The sequence below is a fragment of the Panthera leo genome, chromosome D4 (genome assembly GCF_018350215.1).
Source record: "Panthera leo isolate Ple1 chromosome D4, P.leo_Ple1_pat1.1, whole genome shotgun sequence".
NCBI lineage: Eukaryota > Metazoa > Chordata > Mammalia > Carnivora > Felidae > Panthera > Panthera leo.
Window position 1 is genome coordinate 87,813,489 of NC_056691.1, and position 21,183 is coordinate 87,834,671.

Genomic DNA, 21,183 nt, shown 5'->3' on the forward strand with positions numbered 1-21,183 from the left:
GCCCAGGTTAGAGCGGCCATGTGCCTGCGCATCCCACTATCAAAAGAAAACGCAAAAAATGGGCATGGACGCACACAGGTTAACACGAGTCCAACACCGAGTTATTAACCCATGGAAGCGATTCCAATGAGATCTGCTGATAAATCGTTATCGGAATTCTGCGCGGTAACCCCTCTCCCAGCCGAGGCGACCGGGCGTCTGGGAGACTTAGCAGTGAAAGGCATGATGGGAAATGGCCGAGAGGTCAGTAGAGGTCAGGGTTAGCGTGGGCGACACGGTACGGAGTGGTAATAGGCATCGGAAGTCAGACAAATGGCCATGGCAAAGGTTCCACCACCAAAGAGAAATGATGGTTCAAAATAAAACAGCTCACTAGCTTTTCTTTCTTTGCATTCTGCGTTCTGTTTAAAATTCTTTGCTTGTTTGTTTTTAAAGGCTTAACAGAGAAAGTCAAAAATCGCCACACTTTATAAAACTCCTTTCACACCGGGTCCAACCATCAGTACCTTATTTTTTTTGATGAAGGGCCACAACTTTCCTTTGGATTTGCCACCAAATTTGAGCTCCGGTTTGCCTTCTCCTCTGGAATTCGAGAGGCTGTTATCTGACACAGTGCGCTTCATCGGCTGAGTGTAATCCTCAAATTCAATGTCCCCGGGAGGCTCAAAGCCGGACTTGTAAGCTTCTATGACCAGCTGCGAATCCTGAAATGACACCCACCAAACAGGAATGCATTTAAATACGTGCAAATACCTTTTACACAATGAATTATGATCATACAGCTGACCGTGTAAAGAATTTTGTCCAAATAAGGACTCACAGAATTGCATCTATATTGGTTAATAACAGATTTTTTTCTAGTCAAACATACATTTTTTTTCTTTTTCTTTTTCTCTTTTTAAAAATTTGTTTAAACCTTTATCTTTGAGAGAGAGACAGAGAGCGAGCAGGGGAGGAAGAGAGAGAGAGAGAGAGAGAGAGAGAGAGAGACAGAATCCGAAGCAGGCTCCAGGCTGTTAGCCCAGAGCCCGACACGGGGCTCGAACTCACAAACCGTGAGATCATGACCTGAGCTGAAATCAAGAGTCGGGCACTTGACCGACCGAGCCTCCCAGGCGACCCTCCAGGAATATTTTTATAACTAGAAAGACTAAGTGCCATTCGTAAAGGTATGTGTCTAATGGAGATGGGAGAACACTTTTAAGAACCACCTGTCCACATATGGAGAAACAAATATTAAGGAAGAATGACTTTGCTAAAAGCAGGGAGAAAAAAATGAACGGCTGTTACGCAACTCCCGTGAAAAATACAGTAATACAAAAGTCTGGTTCTCACCAGAAATTCCTAAGGTAATTTAGCACCCCCCAAAGTCAAAGCCAAGAGGAGATAATCGCTCTCGTTTCTTTGGTTCGTTGTGGTTCGGGGGTTTTAATTCATCGCATGGTTTTTCCTTATGTATGCATTTGTTCACGGTCCCAAAGGCAAGCTCCCTTCTGTTTTTCCTCTACTGTATCCCCAGAACCTGGATGGTGCCTGGGGAGAACCGTGGGCAACAAATGTCTGCTGAATAAATCAATGAACTCTACGGTGTGCACGCTGCTAGGAACTCTGGGTGCCTCACCTTCTCAGGGTCAGAGAGCGCAGGCACAAACGTGTAAGGCAATCACAACCATAATGCCATAGAAAGATAGATGTATACATAAAATATCACAGGGGCGCCTGAGTGGCTCAGTCAGGTAAGTGTCTGACTTCAACTCAGGTCACGATCTCACGGTTCGTGAGTTCGAGTCCCACGTCGGGCTCTGTGCTGACAGCTCAGAGCCCGGAGGCTGCTTCGGATTCCTGTCTCCCTCTCTCTCGGACCTGCCCGCACTCACACGGTCTCGCTCTCTCTCAAAAACAGATAAGCATTTAAAAAGTTAAAAAAACTAACTATAGAGAAGACAATCTAGAAAGATCTCGGTTCTTTTCTTTTTTTTATTTATCTTGAGAGAAAGAGAATGCAGGACAGGCGCAGAGAGAGAGCGCGAGAGAGAGAATCCCAAGCAGGCGCCACCCAGTGCAGGGCTTGAACCCTCGAACTGTGACAACATGACCTGAGCCAGAGTCAGACGCTTAACTGACTGAGCCGCCCAGGTGCCCCTGGGAAGATCTCAATTCTTTTTTTTTGTTTTTATTATTTTAAAATTTTGTTTTAATGTTTATTTTTGAGAGAGGGAGAGACGGAGAGAGAGACAGAGCACGAGCGGGGGAGGGGCAGAGAGAGAGGGAGACCCAGAATCCCAAGCAGGCTCCAGGCTCCGAGCTGTCCGCACAGTGCCTGACGCGGGGCTCGAACTCAGAAATCACAAGATCATGACCTGAGTGGAAGTCAGACGCTTAACTGACTGAGCCACCCAGGCACCCCAAGATCTCAATTCTGAATACAAGCCCACATTTTAGCAAATATTTTAGCTACCACCTACTTTGTAGATGGGCCATAGACTGCGGATTATCTCCTTTTTTTTTCTTTTAATTTTCTTTAAATGTGTATTTATTTTTGAGAGAAAGGGGGAGAGAGAGAGAGAGAGAGAACGAGTGGGGAGGGGTAAAGAGAGGAAGACACAGAATCTGAAGCAGGCTCCAGGCTCTCAGCTGTCAGCACAGAGCCCAACGTGGGGCTCAAACCCGTGAACCATGAGATCATGACCTGAGCCAAGGTCGGACACCTAACCGACTGAGCCAGCCAGGCGCCCCAGACCACCTAAATTTTGACCTCTGAGATCTCTGAGACGTAGACAGGGCAGGGCACCATTTTATGAAGACTCTTTAAAGGGATGGTGTGGGCCCTTCTCTATATTCTGCTTTCTGGAAGTCGGACGTGATGGCTGGAGCTCCGGAAGCCACGTTGAGTTTGAAGGTCACATCATCAAAAGCTGTGAGCTAAGAGGAGCCCAGGTCCCTGAGGTCTTAGAGACATCTGTCCACACCATGACTGGACCCTCTGCCTGCAGACATCCTTTACGTGACAGGGGAAACAATCCCCCTTGTGTAAGACACTACGCTTCTGGTCACACGCGGGGAGACGTATGCTAGCAGAGTCGGGTCCACAAGCCCGGGTGTGCCAGTGAGCACGCCGCTGTGCTCTAGCGAAAACATAGCCATGTGAAAATAAGTGGAAACTGACCACACATAAATAAACCAGTGGGAACGCTTAAGTAATCATGTGATTCTGACACTGCATTAAGGGGGAGAGGGGACATCCGGTTTGTTGGGAGAGCTGGGGGCTTTAGGACCTCCTACCCCATTTAAATAAATAATCACCTCTTCCAAATCTTTGCTCAAACGTCACGCCTTGGTAGAATACCCCACAGGCACTTCTAACACCCTTTCCTACCTCATTTCCCCCCAAATGCTCATCCTGGTATTTTATTTTATTGTATTTTATTTTAGAGAGCACACAAGCTGGGGAGAGGGGGACAGCGGGGGGAGAGAGAGAGAGAGAGACAGAGAGAGGGAGAATCTTAAGCAGGCTCCATGCACAGCACAGAGCCTGACGCAGGGCTCGATCCGACGACCCTGGGATCATGATGTGAGCAGAAACCAAGAGTCAGATGCTCAACTGACTGAGCCACCCAGGGGCTCTGCGCTCATCCTGTTTTAACACTCGTTTATTTTGCTACTGTCCGTCTCCGTCTTTAGAACTGTGCCTGGCACTTGCGAGTGAGTGGGCAGATCCAGACGTGTGCCAGGAACGGTGCTGGTTTTAGAAATAAAAAGAACAAGGTGGTGGGCTTAAGGGAAAGAACATGGGTTTCTGAGGGTGTAACAGCGGCCAAACATGAACAGGCGGAGAGCGAGAGGATAAAAGGAAAAAGGGCGACGGAAACAGCAAAGATCAAAGCAGCAGGACCACAAGTAACCGTGCTAAGAGCCGAATCTGCCGAAGAAGATAAACTTGAAACACGCTGCGAGAACAGGGCAGGCGGAAAGGAATGTGCAAGGAGAGGTGTTATATAGGGATTAAGGAATATCTCGCCCTTGAATTCTCAAAAAAAAAAAAAAAAAAGCAAATTGAAACATTCATTCAAGGAACACCAAAGGTTGAGGGAGTAAGCCAGGCAGGTATCTGGGGGAAGAACATTCCAGGCAGAGGAACAGCAAGGCAGGAGCATACTTTTGAGCTTATGAGGAAGACAGCACTGGGGAGAACAGAGAATAGGCGACGTGGGACGGATAAATGGGGAGGCAGGGCGTTCCAGATGGTTCAGGGCGTCGAGGCCCCAGCGGCTTTGATTTTTTCTGGGAGACAGAAGCCCTGTGAGGGCCCTGAGCAGAGGAGACATGTGACCTGGCTTATTGTTAAAAAAAAAAGAACCCTCTGGTCTCTGTGTTAAGAATGAACGGGGGTGGGGGACAGAGGTGGAAGACTAGTTAGAGGTCTCCTGCAGTCATCCGGGCTCCTCCTGCCCAATCCGAGGTGATGGAGATCTGGGATCAGGAGAGGTAGTGAGAAGGGTTCTGATGGGAAAGCCAGCAGGATGGACTGATAAATTGAAGCAGGTGTCGGGGGGGGGGGGGGGCATCAAAGATGATTCCAAGATACACGCCCCTGGAAGGACGGAAATGCTGTAACGGAGGCAGTGGGGACCCCGGGAGGCGCGGGTGTGGCCAGGCAGGTCTGGAGCTCCATTTTGGATACACTAAGCTTGAGGAACATACCGGACATCCAAGAGGAGAAGCCACTGGGCAACTGAATGAATGAACCTGCAGTGGAGGGGAGAGTCCAGGCTGGGATCGTAACATGTGTGATTCATACTTGAGATGGGACTTAACGCTCCAAGAGTCTACGGATCGCTCCAAGGAGTCAATGGGCAGAGTTCAGAGATCCGAGATCAAAGCCCGGGGGTATTCCCCCCTTCCATGGTAAGAAGAAAGAAAAACACGAATAAGAAAGGAGACTGAGGCAGTGAGGAAAAGCCATCACGTTATGGTTTCCTGGGAATCAAGTAAAGGAAGAACAAGTAGGGGGGTGGCCGAGTGGGGGCCGGTGCTCCTAATACTTCAAGTACTCGAATAAGAACTTGAATGAAGACCTAGAAAAGACCCTCGGAGGGGCGCCTGCGTGGCTCAGTGGGCTGGGCGTCCGACTTCGGCTCAGGCCGTGGTCTCACGGCTTCTGAGTTCAAGCCCTGCATCGGGCTCTGTGCTGATGGCTCAGAGCCTGGAGCCTGCTTTGGATTCTGTGTCTCCCTCTCTGCCCTTCCCTGCTCATGCTCTGTCTCTCTCACTCTCAAAAAGAAAGAAAGAAAGAAAGAAAGAAAGAAAGAAAGAAAGAAAGAAAGAAAGGAAGAAGAAAGAAAGAAAGAAAGAAAGAAAGAAAGAAAGAAAGAAAGAAAGAAAGAAAGAAAGAAAGACCCTTTGATTTAGCAACATAAAGGTCACAGGTAAGAAAGAATTATCAGTGATATAACGGAAAACAAGGATCCCCTAATGGGAGAAATAGCCTATAAATCCAGCGGGCTCACAATTTCTCAGATAAAGCCCATAAAGGGAAACCCATCCTTCAGACATGATCTGATAAAGTTGTGAAATTTCAAGGAAAAAGAAATTTCCAAGCTTCTTACTATAAGAAATTTAAACCAGGCTGGTTTCAGATTTTCATCAATGCCAGAAGTAATGAAGCTAAGGAAAAGAGTCAAGAACTGACCTCACTTCTAAAAAGTTTTTTAATGTTTATCATTTTTGAGAGAGAGAGAAAGAGAGGGGTGGGGAGGGGCAGAGAGAGAGGGAGACACAGAATCGGAAGCAGGTTCCAGGCTCCGAGCACAGAGCCTCATGCGGGGCTCGAACTCATGAGCCGCGAGATCATGACCTGAGCGGAAGTCGGACACGTAACTGACTGAGTCACCCAGGCGCCCCATTACTATTTCCCTTTAAAAGGTCCCTCCCCATAGTATTTTATTGGTGACCGTTGACATTTTAAATAGGGAGATTAGAAAAAGCCTCACTGAGACTTGATTTCCCTCTAAGAGCCAGGCATCGATGAGCCACCAACACACTTTTACCAAAACCGAGATGTATGAAATTGATGAAGCAATGGCAATAAGGAAATGGAGCAGGCACTCGTTGCATGGAAAAACTTGACTGTGTGGACGCAAGCCCAGTCACGTGTGTCTGAACTGTTTTTCCCTTCAGATGCTTAAAGGAGATAAAGAAAACCACCATCAAATAAAGAAATTTTCAGCTTCAGGAAAGGATGGTTTGATCACTTGTGAACCCATGTGGGCACAGCGTAGTTCTGTGAGGGAAACACCATTAATTCGGAAGCATCAGTAATTTTCCCCCCAAAAGTTGGCTGAAATCCCCGAAGAAGAGGGCTCTCGGCAAATAGATGTTAATAAAACAGAGGCTGAGGAATCCTAAAATGAAAAAAATATGCCTGCTACTGGAACTATTCCCCCTAAAAACACTTACCATTTAACACATTTGGAAGTATCTCTGCACATTGGATTGACAAGAGTTTTTTGTTTTTTTACACAGATGGCCTTAAATGTTAACACACATATTCTTAGAGCAATGAAAAATCTACACGCTGAGATATGTTCATACAGAAAAGACGGCTTTGATCCCTCGCCTGGGCTCATTTTAAGACACTCCTATCACAAGGAAGACTTACGACATCGCTTTTTGTTCAATATTTGGTTTTGCAAGTTAATGAATGTTTGTAAAAGCCTATGCTGGTGTTCTAGTTGATACTTTTATTGAGGGAAAACAGGTTTCTAGGAAAGGAATTCAAACGAATGACACTGGCCCTAAGCAGTGTTCTCAGACGGAGACGGTGTTGCCCTGTAGGGGACATTGCGCAACGTCTAGAGACACTTTTGACCATTACGACGTGGGAAGGGGTGCTTCCGGCATTTGGTGGGTAGAAACCAGGGATGCTTCTAAACACCCTTTAGTGCTCACGACGGGCCCCTACGATAAAGAACTACCTGGCCCGAAACGTCAGTAGTGCCTTAAAGAACCAGATCCCAATGTGGGGGGTTATTCAGCCAACTGATAAGAAAGCCATTTGCTTCTGCGAATGTCTCAGACTTATCTGTGTCTCCCACAAAAGAAGTTTGAGAGCTGAATCCAAAACCCTGAGGGATGAAGAGGACACTCGAAAGCGGTGTAACGACTGCTCAAAGTACTGGTGATCACGGGAAGCAACTCCCCACCGCGAGATGACCCGGTGAGGTCGCTGGAGACGGTGGCGAAGAAATGGTGGAACCAGAGATACAACTTGGTTGTAAGTTAAGCCCAAGCTACAATACTTACATTCTTCTGATCAATCGATTCGGCCGCCTTTACTATTTCATCCAAGCATTTCCCAATGATCGGAATCACCTGCCGATCAACTTCCGCGTAGGTCTTCATGGACTCCCCAATCCTCAGTATCCTCCTTTCCTCCATCTCCTGTATTTTCTGCAACATTAGATTTTGTATGAAATTAACGTAATCCACTCTCACTTATGGAAGTTGCCTTCAGTGGCGCTGTTACCTCGAGCAAACAGTCTAGGAGGGAAACAGGTCCATCGATCGGGTTCGAGCTAGACAATCATTGTAATTATTGCCTCCACATTCACCAGCTGTACACGTTATTTTACGAATCGTTAGGCTGCCCAAATGTATCCAGTAAAACCTTGGATTGCGAGTAACTCGGTTCTGCTCGTGTTCCACACGACAAGCAAACATCTCTAATAAACTTTAACTTGATAAACGAGCGACGCCTTGCCGACGAGTAGTACGCGATGCCGAGTGTCACAGGATCACAACTGAGCCAAAGGTTCCTAACATTCACTTTGATATACGAGTGCTTTGGACTGCAAGCATGCTTCTGGAATGAATTGTGCTCGCACACCAAGGTTTTACTATACTTTATAGGATTCCATTCCAGCTTCATTGCGAACCCCAAACTCAAGTGCTTTTGTCGGCGATACATTTCAGGCAATCTCTTCTGCCTCTGACCCCCTACTTCACTCTTTACCAAAAGCCTGGCGTTAGTGAACCGCCTCAACCCAACACAGGCCGAGATGTCACTGGTGTATCTTCCTTCTACAAGCTGGAGCTTCTCGTCTGCTGTGTGCGTAGACACTAAGACGCGAATATTTGTTATTTTCCCTCCAACTGGACACAAGTCGTAAAAGGTTCCCAAAGCGGGAGAACACGTATACATCTTTCTTCACGCCATTTCTGACAACCTAAAGTAGCCCAAAGAAAAACAATCCAGAGAAAAGTTCTGTCCTTTGTTCAAATCCTACAAGCTTAGGAATTCCGCTAGGACTCCTAAGGTTAAGTTGGCATTTCAGAACCAGAATTGTCCTTTCGGCGAAAGGAGCACTAATCTAAGAATTGTAAATTCTCAAACTGGTCAAGAAAGGCTGCAGGTACCAACCAAGGACGTCTGGAAAGGCCAACTGATTAACCTTGAGGTTAATGTTCTAGTTCACCTTGGTGCCAGTCAAGGCTTGATCTGGACGCTTCAAAAAATGGCTTTAGTGCACGGAAATTTAGCACTCTATATAAATACTCAGCATATAAGCCCAGCCATCGTGATTCCAAGGCAACGTGGCTCTCAAAGCAAGGCCACCTCGGGAGGTCTGAATCACTTACCTGAAATATGTTGGGGATGTGAGTATGGTAATATTCGTGCTGCTCGTGGTTGAATTTCTGGAGAATTGACGAGTAATCGGCTCTGCTGTCCTCGGCCATTTGGTGACGTACTTGAGCTTGCTGACGTGCCTTGGGGCCAAAAAATGAGAACACCCCCATGTTTAATGAATACAGTAAAGGGCCTAGGACCGCAAACCGGAGGGATCTGCAGTCAGACTGACCCTCAAATGTGTTATATGGAGCAGGTGTTATTTTCTAGAAATTGTTTAGAATTTGAATTTGGCTTAGGTAAGGATGTGAACCCAAGTTTCTCACAAGCCCTACCATTCTCTATTGTCTTAACTTGGCATTACTTTCTAGTTCAACACAAACACCGCTATTCTGTATTGTCTGCACTTGGCCCAGTTGACGTATTTATGTCACCTAGACGGGCCTTGTGGGAACTTGCTTCTCTATATATCTATATATCTATATAGTTTTTTGAGGAGGGGATGGGGGAATCCGTAATTTTTTTAATTCAATTCTCAATGGAGGTCATGAATTAAAAAGGCATATGAACCACTGATCTATATGTACATGGACCTTTTCTAAAACTCACCACAATGTTTGTGATCATTTTTATTTAAAAAAAAATTTTTAAGTAATGTCTACGCCCAACATGGGGCTTGAACTCACAACCCAGAGATCAAGAGTCGCATGCTTCACTGACTGAGCCATGGAGGTGCCCAGGTGTTTACTTTTAGTATATAAAGTATACAGTTTAGGGGCACCTGGGTGGCTCAGTCGGTTGAGTGTCAGGCTTTGGCTCAGATCATGATCTCACAGTTTGTGAGTTCGAGCCCTGCATCCGGCTCTGTGCCAACAGCTGGGAGCCTGGAGCCTGCTTCTGATTGATTCTGTGTCTCCCTCTCTCTCTGCCCCTCCCCTGCTGGTGCTCTGTCTCTCTCTCAAAAATACACATTAAAAAAAAAACTTTTTTAAAGTATACAGTTTAAAGAAGCAGTAATGTGGCACCCTCTTTGTGTTTTTGTCTGTATATGTACATTATGTGCTATTTTGTATTCTACTGCGTTGATTTTCTCCTAAATAATCAATAAGAAAATTCATACGTTTTTCTCTCTTTTTTAAAAAAATTTTTTAATGTTTATTTTTTTTAATTAAAAAAAATTTTTTTAACGTTTATTTATTTTTGAGACAGAAAGAGCCAGAGCATGAACGGGGGAGGGTCAGAGAGAGAGGGAGACACAGAATCTGAAACAGGCTCCAGGCTCTGAGCTGTCAGCACAGAGCCCGAGGCGGGGCTCAACCTCACGGACCGTGAGAGATCATGACCTGAGCCAAAGTCGGCCGCTTCACCGACCGAGCCACCCAGGCGCCCCAAATGTTTATTTTTCATTTTTGAGAGAGAGAGAGAGACAGAGCATGAGCAGGGAAGGGGCAGAGAGAGAGGGAGACACAGACTCCAAAGCAGGCTCCGGACTGAGCTGTCAGCACAGAGCCCAACGCGGGGCTCGAACTCACGAGCTGTGAGATCACGACCTGAGCCGAAGTCCGATGCCCGACTGACTGAGCCACCCAGGCGCCCCTTTGTTTCTCTTTTCTAATTCACGTTTTGGTCAATCACACACTTGCAAGAAAGGGGCAATCGTTGATGAATTGCAGAATCGATACAATAATAGTTATTATTTTAAATATTATATATAATATAATAATAATAATGATTATTATTATTTTAAAGCTCAAACAAGAACGTCTGTAAAGTGGGAAATCATCCGCAAGCACCGCCGATTGTTATGCTGCTGATCCCACCTTGGATTCATCTAGCACTTTCGAGATGTCTTGAGCAATATGACCTCCTGAATCTCTAACGCGGCCTGAGGTTCGCGCGGGGCAAACACTCCCCCCCCCACCCCCCCCACCCCCCCACCCCCCCTGCAGACAAAGAGGTGGCTTGGCCTGCAGGTGACACGACCACTGCTACTCGGGGCCAAAAACACACCAGGAAGAGGGCCCTGTTCCAGCAAAACCCAGGGAACTTTCCCGTTTGCTTTCCATTTTGCTTTGTGTTACTAAACCCCCCAGTTTTCAAAAAGGACGAAAGAGAACACGGACACGTTCAACTGCAAAAGCGACGCCCCACTTTCGGTCTGACGGCTGGCACCGCCCACTATCAGACTCGTGGCCTCGCGCTGTCCTTTATGGCTTCCTGCCTCTGTGACTCAAAGGCTCCACCTGAGTTTTCACTTCCTTGACACATTTCACTCATCTGCGCGTTGGTGAAAGCCCAAGGTGCTCATTCAGAGCTTGCTTCCTCTGTTTTCTTCTCGAACGAAGGTTAACAGGATGAGTCTTTCCAAACCGATTTCCCTATTAGCTGGGGCTTTGCAGTTTCTCAGGGCTTTGCGGGATCTCAACACCGTTTCCTCCACGTCTCGTGTTCCCTTGGTTACTTCGACTGCCACGTTCTTCCTCTTTGTCGGCACCCTGTTAACTCCCTTCCTGACCATACGCTCTGGCGTCTGCTTCTGCGTCCACTTGTAAATATTTTAAGCCGGTCCCCCAAATGTGAAGATCCTGGCCACCCTCAAAAATCCCTTCCAATAGACACTAGCCCTCCTCTGTGTAGATAATAGCTTTCCCACCTACGTGCGTACCATCTGTCCCCCTAACGCTTCTGACACAAAAATCCTTTTAACTCTTTCAGTTACTTAAGGGTTTTTATCATTTATCATCTTGTTGTGAATGCGAAAAAAAAAAAAAAAAAAAAAAGAACCGAGGAAATTCCCAGGTAGACCTCAAACTTCTAAAAAATTCTCTATTTCATTTACATACTTTTCTCAAAAATTCAGGGGCGCCTGGGTGGCTCAGTCGGTTAAGCGTCCGACTTCAGCTCGGGTCACGATCTCACGGTCCGTGAGTTCGAGCCCCGCGTTGGGCTCTGGGGTGATGGCCCGGAGCCTGGAGCCTGCTTCCGATTCTGTGTTTCCCTCTCTCTCTGCCCCTCCCCCATTCATGCTGTGTCTCTCTCTGTCTCAAAAACAAAACAAAACAAAAAAAAAAAAACGTTAAAAAAAATTAAAAAAAAATTAAAAAAAAAAAATTCAAGGCAGGGGCACGGGGTGGTGTTTCCTCCCCTCCTTTGTAAACAAGATGGAGTCCCCTTTATTTTGGAGAAATTATTCTACCTTGGTGAATTTTTATTTATTTATTTTCAATGTTTATTTATTTTGAGAGAGGGAGGGATAGAGAGCGAGCAGGGGAGGGGCAGAGAGTGAAAGGGGGAGAGAGAATCCCAAGCAGGCCCCGCACTGTCAGCACAGGGCCCGTTGCTGCACTTGAACCGATGAACCAGGAGATCATGACCTGAGCTGAAACCAAGAGTCGTATGCTCAACCGACTGAGCCACCCAGGCGCCCCTGGTGAATTTTTAAAATAGCTTAAGTTCTGAAACAGAGAGCAGAACGTCATCCTTAGGCACGTGTAAGTATGTACGTACACACATGTGCACACACACACACACACACACACACACACACACACACAGAATCAAGCTTCCGGACGATAAACCCATTCTTCTCAATCCCAGCAACCAGCTGCTTGGAATTAATTCCCACTTTGGAATCCCGGGCCCGGGCATGTGCCATCGTTCCGACCAAGTTGTACTATGGAAAATCCATTTTTGATAGGTTTATTTTGTTGGGTTTATTTTGCAATGGAACTTAAGAGTCTCTCTCTAGGGGCGCCTGGGTGGCTCAGTCGGTTAAGCGTCCGACTCAGGCTCAGGTCATGATCTCACGGTTCGCGGGTTCGAGCCCCGCGTCGGGCTCTGTGCTGACAGCTCAGATCCCGGAGCCTGTTTTGGATTCTGTGTCTCCCTCTCTCCCTGCCCCTCCCCCACTCATGCTCTGTCTCAAAAATAAATAAACATTAAAAAAAATTTTTTTAAAAAAAGCATCTCTCTCTAAAACTAGAATCGGGTCAGTTACTCACGATTATAAATACATTAAAAAAAAATATGTTTAAACGTGCTTTCAAAAACTTATTTGGAGTAACCGGTTACGTAGCTAGAAATTTTAAGAGGGTATCTCCCAGTCTGAGGCTAAATGAAGATCAGAAGCGTCCTTATTTCTATCTCTGTGTAAGTCAGTCTAAAAATAGCGACTATTATCTTAAAGAGATACTTCCTTCCCAAACCAGACCATACGCTGTATCTTGCAATTCAATTAAAGTTCTCGTTCTAAGAATACAAGACAGTGCATCTTATAGCGACATGACCGTAGGGCAGAAGTTCAGAGGATTTTTTTTTTATGAGTCGGTCACAGAATTTAGAGAAAATATTCTAAAAAAGTCCAGCATGACCACAAGTGCCTGAGGCTGTAAATCGCAGACATCTTTGAATAAGGGTCTGGACCACTTTCACTGTCAATCAGAAAGGCTGAATTGAAACTTGAGAATTTCCTTGACCAACCCTCGGGAATCTCCCCAAATGACTCCGCACAGGCCTGCGTGTGTATGCTTAAGCATGACTTCACAGCTCGGTGGTTTCTCGACACAGCCCCTTCTACTGTCCTATGGAAACACGGCTGGATTGCCTAAAAGGTCAGAGGTAGAGTTTCTAAATAAAGAAGACAATATTTTAGAAACTGAACTGCCGTCCGATGCTTCGAAATCCTAATGGGTTTAGAGATAAAAATACCGTAATCCATTTAGTTAGTTAAATTTAGACGATTCGCGCTGGCCAAAATGTGCAGCCATTTGCTGTTCAATGCAGTGTTATTCTCTCCCTTGATATTTCAGATATCAAGGGACAGAACAACACTGCTGGCTGAGTCCCCGTTGTCACGAGCAGAGAATACAGGGTGTATTAAGAAACTCGTTCGCTTTCACGTGGGGAACGTGGCTGATCTGCTTAACAAACGATACCCTCTCGTCTCTTACCAGCTGCTCGTGGCTTCTGACCTTTTCACAAAAATGGGCAAACCCGCACTCGTTCCATTTAGATATCTATTGTTAATAAGCAGAGAGACTGATTCCTTTTTTGAGCAACAGTTAAATGACCTCAGACCTCCCAGATCGACAGGCAGTGCTGCTCCTTAAGTGAGAAACCATTTACTGCAGCGGTGCTCAGAGGTTTGGGGAAGCCGTCTTCTCCTTTGTTAAAAGCATGTAATAGAACAAATTTGAAAGGCCCATCCTTTCCTAACCCCAAATCTGGGAACGGCAAAGAGGAATATTTGGCATTTACCACTGGGAGCTCAAACGACAGTAAGTGTTCTCCAGAGAACCTGCGCTTGTGATGTTTATTTCATTATTTTATTCATTTATTTATTCTTAGGGATTTTTTTCTTTTTAATGTTTTTTATTTATCTTGAGAGAGAGAAGGAGCATGAGTCGGGGAGGGGCAGGGAGAGACGACGGAGAGAGAGGATCCCCAGCGGGGCTCGATTTCACACGAGATCGTGACCTGAGCTGAAATCAAAACTTGGGACGCTGGGGGCGCCTGGATGGCTCAGTCGGTCGGGCCACCGACTCTTGGTTTTGGCTCAGGTCATGATCTCGCTGTTCGTGAGTTTGAGCCCCACGTCGGGCTCCACGCTGGCAGTGCGGAGCCCGCTTGGGATCTCTCTCTCCCTCTGTCTCTCTGCCCATCCCTGCTCACTCTCTGTCTCTCTCGAAATAAATAAAACTTAAAAAAAAAAAAAAGTCAGACACATAACCGACTGAGCCACCCAGGTGCCCCAGTGTTTTCTTTCTTTCTTTTTTAGTGTTTTTTAAATTTATTTTTGAGACAGAGAGAGACAGAGCATGAGCAGGGGAGGGGCAGAGAGAGAGGGAGACACAGAATCGGAAGCAGGCTCCGGGCTCCGAGCCATCAGCACAGAGCCCAACGCGGGGCTCGAACCCACGGGCCGTGAGTTCATGACCCGAGCCGGAGTCGGACGCTCAGCCGACTGAGCCACCCAGGCGCCCCTCCAATGTTTCATTTCATTAACATAAAAAGAAGCCAAACGTATTTTAGGCTGGACGGAAAAGAGGACTAAATCGAGATGTTATTCGGAATCACCATTTGGTATCACTGCCGGACTACCCACCATTATTATCCAGTAGCTGGCGACCCGAGGTAGCTCCGCTGTTGGGGGCAAGATGGGCCGGACCACTACCACCAGGATCGAGCCAGATGGCTGGATGGCCTGGGCTGAAGCCACAGCATGGATCCAGTGGGGCTCCTGGCTGCAAATTCACCCATCTTCAAACTACCTCAGCCGCTGACTTAGTATCACAGATAAAACTGGGGCGCCAGGCTGGCTCAGTTGGTGGCGCGTGCGACTCTTGATCTCAGAGTGGTGAGTTCGAGTCCCACCGCAGGCACAGAGATTACTCAAAAAAAAAAAAAAAAAAAAAAATCCTAAAAAAATATACTGTGGATCAAGTGACAACCTACACATTTAAAGACCTGGGTTCTCTGGCCTTTGTCCATCCTTTTTCACCTGATTACAAAAATGTGCTTGCCGCAAATGATTCCGATTTACAGAACTCCGTGGTTTAGAAGTAAAGGTCCCTGCACGTTCAAACCCTCCGACAATCGCTGGGAACATGACAACCTAGAATCCTTCATTTGTGAACTGTGCTAACTACTGAGAGGAGGCAAGACAGCCTGGGGCAAGTCACTGGAAAGTTCCAGAAGCACAGCTGCAGTGCTTCTAAATGACACCAGCACATTACAACGGCCCCCAGTCGACAGCTGGCAAAGCTGTTCACCATATTCTCAGAGTGGCAAAGAGCCCTAAGCACGAGACACGCTTCCTTTGGACCCCCGGCTGGGTTCATGAGAAGTACACACACCGTGGCAGCAAACGAGGGAGGAAGAGGCCACTGAATACTCTGACCTATTTTCTGGGTATTTTCGAGATGCATAAAAACAGCAACCAGTCGAGAATCCCTGAAAACTTTCACTGTTACACTGGATGTCTCTAGGATTTGTCTGTGATTAGGAGGCAAACTCATGTTCCCTAGTCCTTGACTTAGCAATTCTACTTCTGGGAAGTCATCCTAATGAAATTCTTTTATTCATTCATTCATTCATTAAGTTATCTCCATACCCAATGTGGGGCTCAAACTCATGACCTTGACTAGGGTCAAGGGTCGCAGGCTACACTGGCTGAGACAGCCAAGAGTCCACTGCCCTGCCAATGAAATCACTTTAAATGTCCACAAGTGATATTCATCACAGTATAATTTATACTAGACGATAATTTGAAACAAATGCTCAGTAATGTGATTGGTTAAATATATGTCATATCCTTGATGGACTAAAGTGTAGCCTGCTTAAAAAAAAAAAGTAAGAGGGGCGCCTGGGTGGCTCAGTCGGTTGAGCGGCCGACTTCGGCTCAGGTCATGATCTCACGGTCCGTGAGTTCAAGCCCCGCGTCGGGCTCTGTGCTGACAGCTCGGAGCCTGGAGCCTGTTTCAGATTCTGTGTCTCCCTCTCTCTGACCCTCCCCCATTCATGCTCTGTCTCTCTCTGTCTCAAAAATAAATAAACGTTAAAAAAAAGTTTTTAAAAAAAAAAAAAAAGTAAGAGCACTTAATGATTTGGAAAAGTGAAAGCTGTATGTGATGTAAAAAAAAAAAAATGTTAAGGTTTCCAAACAGCATTTACAGCATACTTTGGTGATTGTAAAAATAAAACATTAATAATTAATAGTGATCACTTCTGAAAAGAGTGATTAAGAAATATTTTATTTTGCCGAAAAGATTAAAGAAACAAATTCTAATGGTGAATTCCAGAAACTTAAAGATGGAAGAGGTATGGCTTGCCTTTGAGAGAAAGAAAGAAGAAAGAAAGAAAGAAAGAAAGAAAGAAAGAAAGAAAAGAAAGAAAGAAAGAAAGAAAGAAAAAAAGAAAAGAAAGAAAGAAAGAAAGAAAGAAAGAAAGAAAGAAAGAAAAAAAGAAAGAGGAAAGGAAGGTAAGGAAAGGAAAGCAAAGCAAAGCAAAGCAAAGCAAAGCTCTAAAAAGATAATGTAGTAGGAAGGATACTAACAAAGGAAGAGATGAAAATTTTCTCTGTCTGGAGCAGTGTATGATAAATGGCATTGGTTAAATTTCCCAGCAAACTGTTGCATCTAGAATACATTTTCAAGTTCAAGACTAAGAATGCATTTAAAAATTCCTATTCAGACAGAGTGCTGGGAGTTTTTGTTGGAGACTTCCAGGCCGGGGACTTGCCAAAACAATGAGTCTGTCTTTGATAAATTATAAAGGCAGCTAAAATACAAAACAGAGAAAAACTTCAAAATAAGTTAACCAAAGAAATATGCTTGAAATATTTCAGCAATTTCCTGATTCTTTTTTAACAGTCTTACAACTTCTAGCCCCAGTGTATTGTAAGTTACTTTGGTCCATAGTCACTGAAATAGAAGGAGAGAACACAGAAAAGATAGCAAATGAGACCAGCATCTCAATCCCACATGGGCCATTCAGTTGCTAAACAGTTTTAAGAAAAGGCCTTCTGTTCCCCTATACCCTGGTTGCCTTATTTGAAAAGTAGAATTGGAAATATCTATTTACCAAAGGTGAGTGACCGTTTCTGCTGAAAGGGAAGCCAATGCTGATAGCGTTCATCTTGATGTTGGCACAGGCCCAAGGTAGGCTCGTGAAACATTCGGCATGAGCCCAGAGATCTTGTTAAAATATAAACCATGGTCTCCAAGACTCGACCCCCTTCTCTTCCCTTGTTTCTAAGGCATTGTTGGCAAGAAACTTGCGTTTTCAGCTGTGGCAGGGTGGAAACTGACTACCTCTTTCTCTTCTCTCTCTCCCCTTAATAAATAATCTCACCCCAGAATATGACACTCACAAGGTCTCACATGAGTACAGCTGAAGATGACAGCCCGGATTCTAGAAAGTTAATGCCCAAATGACCTTTCTTTATGGCTGTGGGGTTCCTGTGAAGAACAAAAATACTAAAAGCCCTTTTAATGCAGTTCTAGAAAAGATCGGTTCCTCAGAAGAGGACAAAAATTAGTCACGTTACATACCCCAGGGAAAGAATTAAATACATGCATCCTGTTCTGAAGAAATCTGATGTATTTGGCGGTAGGTTAGCAGCTGTTCGTCCTTAGTACCCGAGTGACCACAGACGTCTAACCAGTAAGGTTTAATACTAAAAAGTTGTCATGTGGTATTCAGCATATAAGCTCAATTCGTTCAAGAAGTAAGACCACAGGTTTGTTTTTGTTTTAATCTCGGTGTTCATTCTTTCTGCTTTTCTTTAAGTTGGGTGACACCTAACAAAACTTCTCTAGTGACAGAGAAGACAGCTAGGAAGTTTGTTAAGGTCTTAGGCTATGGGGTGGAGTGGAGGAAGTGTGTCCTCTGAGAAACAAAATCTTAAACTTGTATATATTATACAGATGGTACAAGAACTCCCGACCCAAGTAATTAACATAAAAATTGGTCCCAGGTTGTCTGGAAGAAACCGATATAAAACCTTGCTGGGTTTCACCTAATCCTGCCTTTATGGGATTCTCAGAGAAAAAACCATCCCCATTGAAGACATGTTCATATAAAAAAGACCATAATAATCACAAATGCACAAGGAAATAAACCACCATGAGAGATGATACAATAGAGAGAAAAATTACCAGCATAAGAACTTGAGGTAAAAGAACAATTTGGAAGAAAATATAAAACAGGAATATTTAAAGTAAAGAAATAAAAAAAGCAATAGAACTCAGAAGAAAATAGTAAGACATTATAAAAATGAAGCATATATGAAAAAGAACCAAATAGAACTTCTGGAAATAAAAAATACGGTCACTGAAATTTGAAAACTTAACAGATGAGTTAAATAATAGAATAACTGAAGAGAATTCATGAAGTAGCTGAGAAAGTTACACAAAATGTAATATACGGAGATAAAGAAAGGGAAGGAATGGAAACGAAGTTAGAAGGCATGGGGAATAGGATGAGGAGTTTCACACACATCAACGAGGAGACCCAGAACCAACAATTTGAGAGAATGAAACCCAGGCAACATTTGAAGAGTTAGTACCTGAAAGCTTTTCCTACATCGACAAAAGGAACAAACCCCCAATTGAACCCCAAGCAGAAAAATTAGAAATAGAAAGTATGTACTCTGAAATATCATAGCGATGCTACAGAACTCCAAAGGCAAAGATACAGTCTTAACAACTAGGGAAGGAAAGTCAAATATCTACAAAGGAATGCAATTAAGTAGACAGCCAATTTCCCAAGAGGAATGATCAAAGATAAAACACACTGGGATGATATTTTCAAAATGTTTAGAGAAAATAATTGTCAGCTGAGAATTCTATACCTAGCTAAACTATCATGGTAGAATGAGGGCAAAATAAAGACTTCAGACAAATAAAGAAGCAAGTACTGCTCACAAACCCTCAAGGAAGAAAAGTAGAACAACCTATCATCCAGGAAGGAGGAAATTTAACCCAGAAAGGAATAATATGCAAGAAGTAACAATACTGGGCCTGCTGGTAATGTGTCTACAGCGGTGAGGATGGACGGTGAACTTCCAGGTGTCTGTGCCTCCTGGTCCAGTACGATCCCCGCCTCTCCTCCTTGGCTCCCTGATACTGAGGCCTCATGTCAATTGCTATTAGCCACCTTACCCCAACTCACTATTACCTGCCAGTTCTGTAGGTGAGAGCGGTGGTTAACAGTAAAGAGCTCATTCAACATAATCCAATAGTAAAGTCATAGGGTCCACAGACAAGAACTGAATTTGAGGCATGGACACGTACTTCGGTCTTGGCTGTACCCTATCCAGCAGGGCCACTTGCAGCTAATGATAATTCAACATCTTACAGCCTTACCCTGTTTATCCAGAAAGGGACAAAAGAACTCTAGAGAGGATCAGAACCCTTTTAGAAAATATAAAGCACTTTTCCAGCGTGAGCTTTTTGAGAAGTAGGTTCGATAGCATTTCATCGGGGTCACATTCATTCTGCCATTTGGCTTTTAACATTCTTCATCATCTGTTCTCATGCCATCCCTCCAGGAGACCCTACTCAGTCCCCTGCCCCACCAGGCAGGCCAACCTGAGCAGCATGTTCCCTCAGAGCCCTGGATGCAGCACTTTCCACTCTGTTGACCTCTGCCTGCTTCATCTGTTCAATTTCTACACATCCTTCATGTTCAGGCCCCAATTCCAGCCTCAGGCCTATCTCAACAACCTGTCATCTGCACAGAGCTTTCACAGATGCAGAATCCTAGTCTCTGAACTCCTCGTATTTGCTGCTCACAGGACCCGGTGATTTTCCACACGATGTCTCTCATAAACCATGTTTTAAATGCTTTTATTTATGAAAGACACAGAGAGACAGAGTGTGAGTAAGGGAGAGGCAGAGAGAAGGAGGGAGACACAGAATCTGAAGCAGGCTCCGGGCTCTGAGCTGTCAGCAGAGCCTGACACGGGGCTCGAACTCACGAACTGTGAGATCGTGACCTGAGCCAAAGTCGCAGGCTTAACCGACTGAGCCACCCAGGTACCCCTCTCATAAACCATTTTTTTAAACTGCTATTGTTCTCATTATCTTCACCAGGCAGTTTGGCATGTAACCTACGATACTCTATCTTCTTCTCCAACTGACTCGAGTTTTCCTCGTCTCTCCATTTCATCGTTATCGGCTAACCAAAGCCCTCACGAAAGGCACCCTATTGTAATCCTCTTGATGTGCTGTTTGTTCAATAAGTGTTCTTACAGAATGCCTAGGTGCCTAGAATGTTCTAAATATACTCAAGTGATTCACAGTAGGTCGAAGGAGTAAGACCGGAGGAGGAAGGAGCCAGAAGTAACCAAAAGAGAGGGACACAAACAGACAAAATACAGATGATGACAACAGTGTCGACCACTTAACCGTGGTCCAAAAGCAGGCCTCTCCTTTATGCAGATCACATACCGCTGAAACCTCACAACAAGCCCTTGAGGTGCGCAATGCTATCCTTATTTCACAGAACAGGAAACACACTCAGACAGGAAGCAAACCGTCTTGTGCCATACCATTAATGAGTGGTAGAAACAAGGTCCAAAGATTAAGAACAAGCTCTTGCCCCAGCTATCCCCTCACTCTCAGTGAAAATGAAAATATTTCCTTAGATGAGTTGCCATATGGAAGCCTAAGTGAGTATCATTTTTATGTATTTAATCCATTTTTGTATAGGCATATTCATATGTTCATAAAATATGAATATATTCATATTTTTTTTAATATTTTTATTTTTTACTTTTGAGACCGAGAGAGACAGAGCATGAGCAGGGGAGGGGCAGAGAGAGAGGGAGACACAGAATTCAAAGCAGGCTCCAGGCTCTGAGCCATCAGCACAGAGCCCGACGCGGGGCTCGAGCTCACGGACCGTGAGATCAAGACCTGAGCCGAAGTCGGACGCCCAACCAACTGAGCCACCCAGCCGCCCCAATATTCATATTATTTCTATTCAACTCATCTTAATCTTCAGGTCTGGGGCATGGGGATGACCTATTTATTATCTTACTGGGCTCTATTGCT

General features: G+C 45.0%; 1 protein-coding gene across 8 annotated transcripts in view; it reads right to left on the minus strand.

The window, feature by feature from the left end:
- The window catches only part of FNBP1 (formin binding protein 1), a 140,913-nt gene that overhangs the window by 26,208 nt on the left and 93,522 nt on the right, over window positions 1-21,183 (minus strand). For all 8 annotated transcript variants that reach the window (XM_042912361.1, XM_042912365.1, XM_042912364.1 and 5 more), the window contains 3 exons: window positions 8,638-8,766; window positions 7,303-7,449; window positions 507-704 (listed from right to left, as the gene is read on the minus strand). In XM_042912361.1, coding sequence (XP_042768295.1) covers window positions 507-704; window positions 7,303-7,449; window positions 8,638-8,766 — 474 coding nt within the window. The remainder of the gene's footprint in view (window positions 1-506; window positions 705-7,302; window positions 7,450-8,637; window positions 8,767-21,183) is intronic.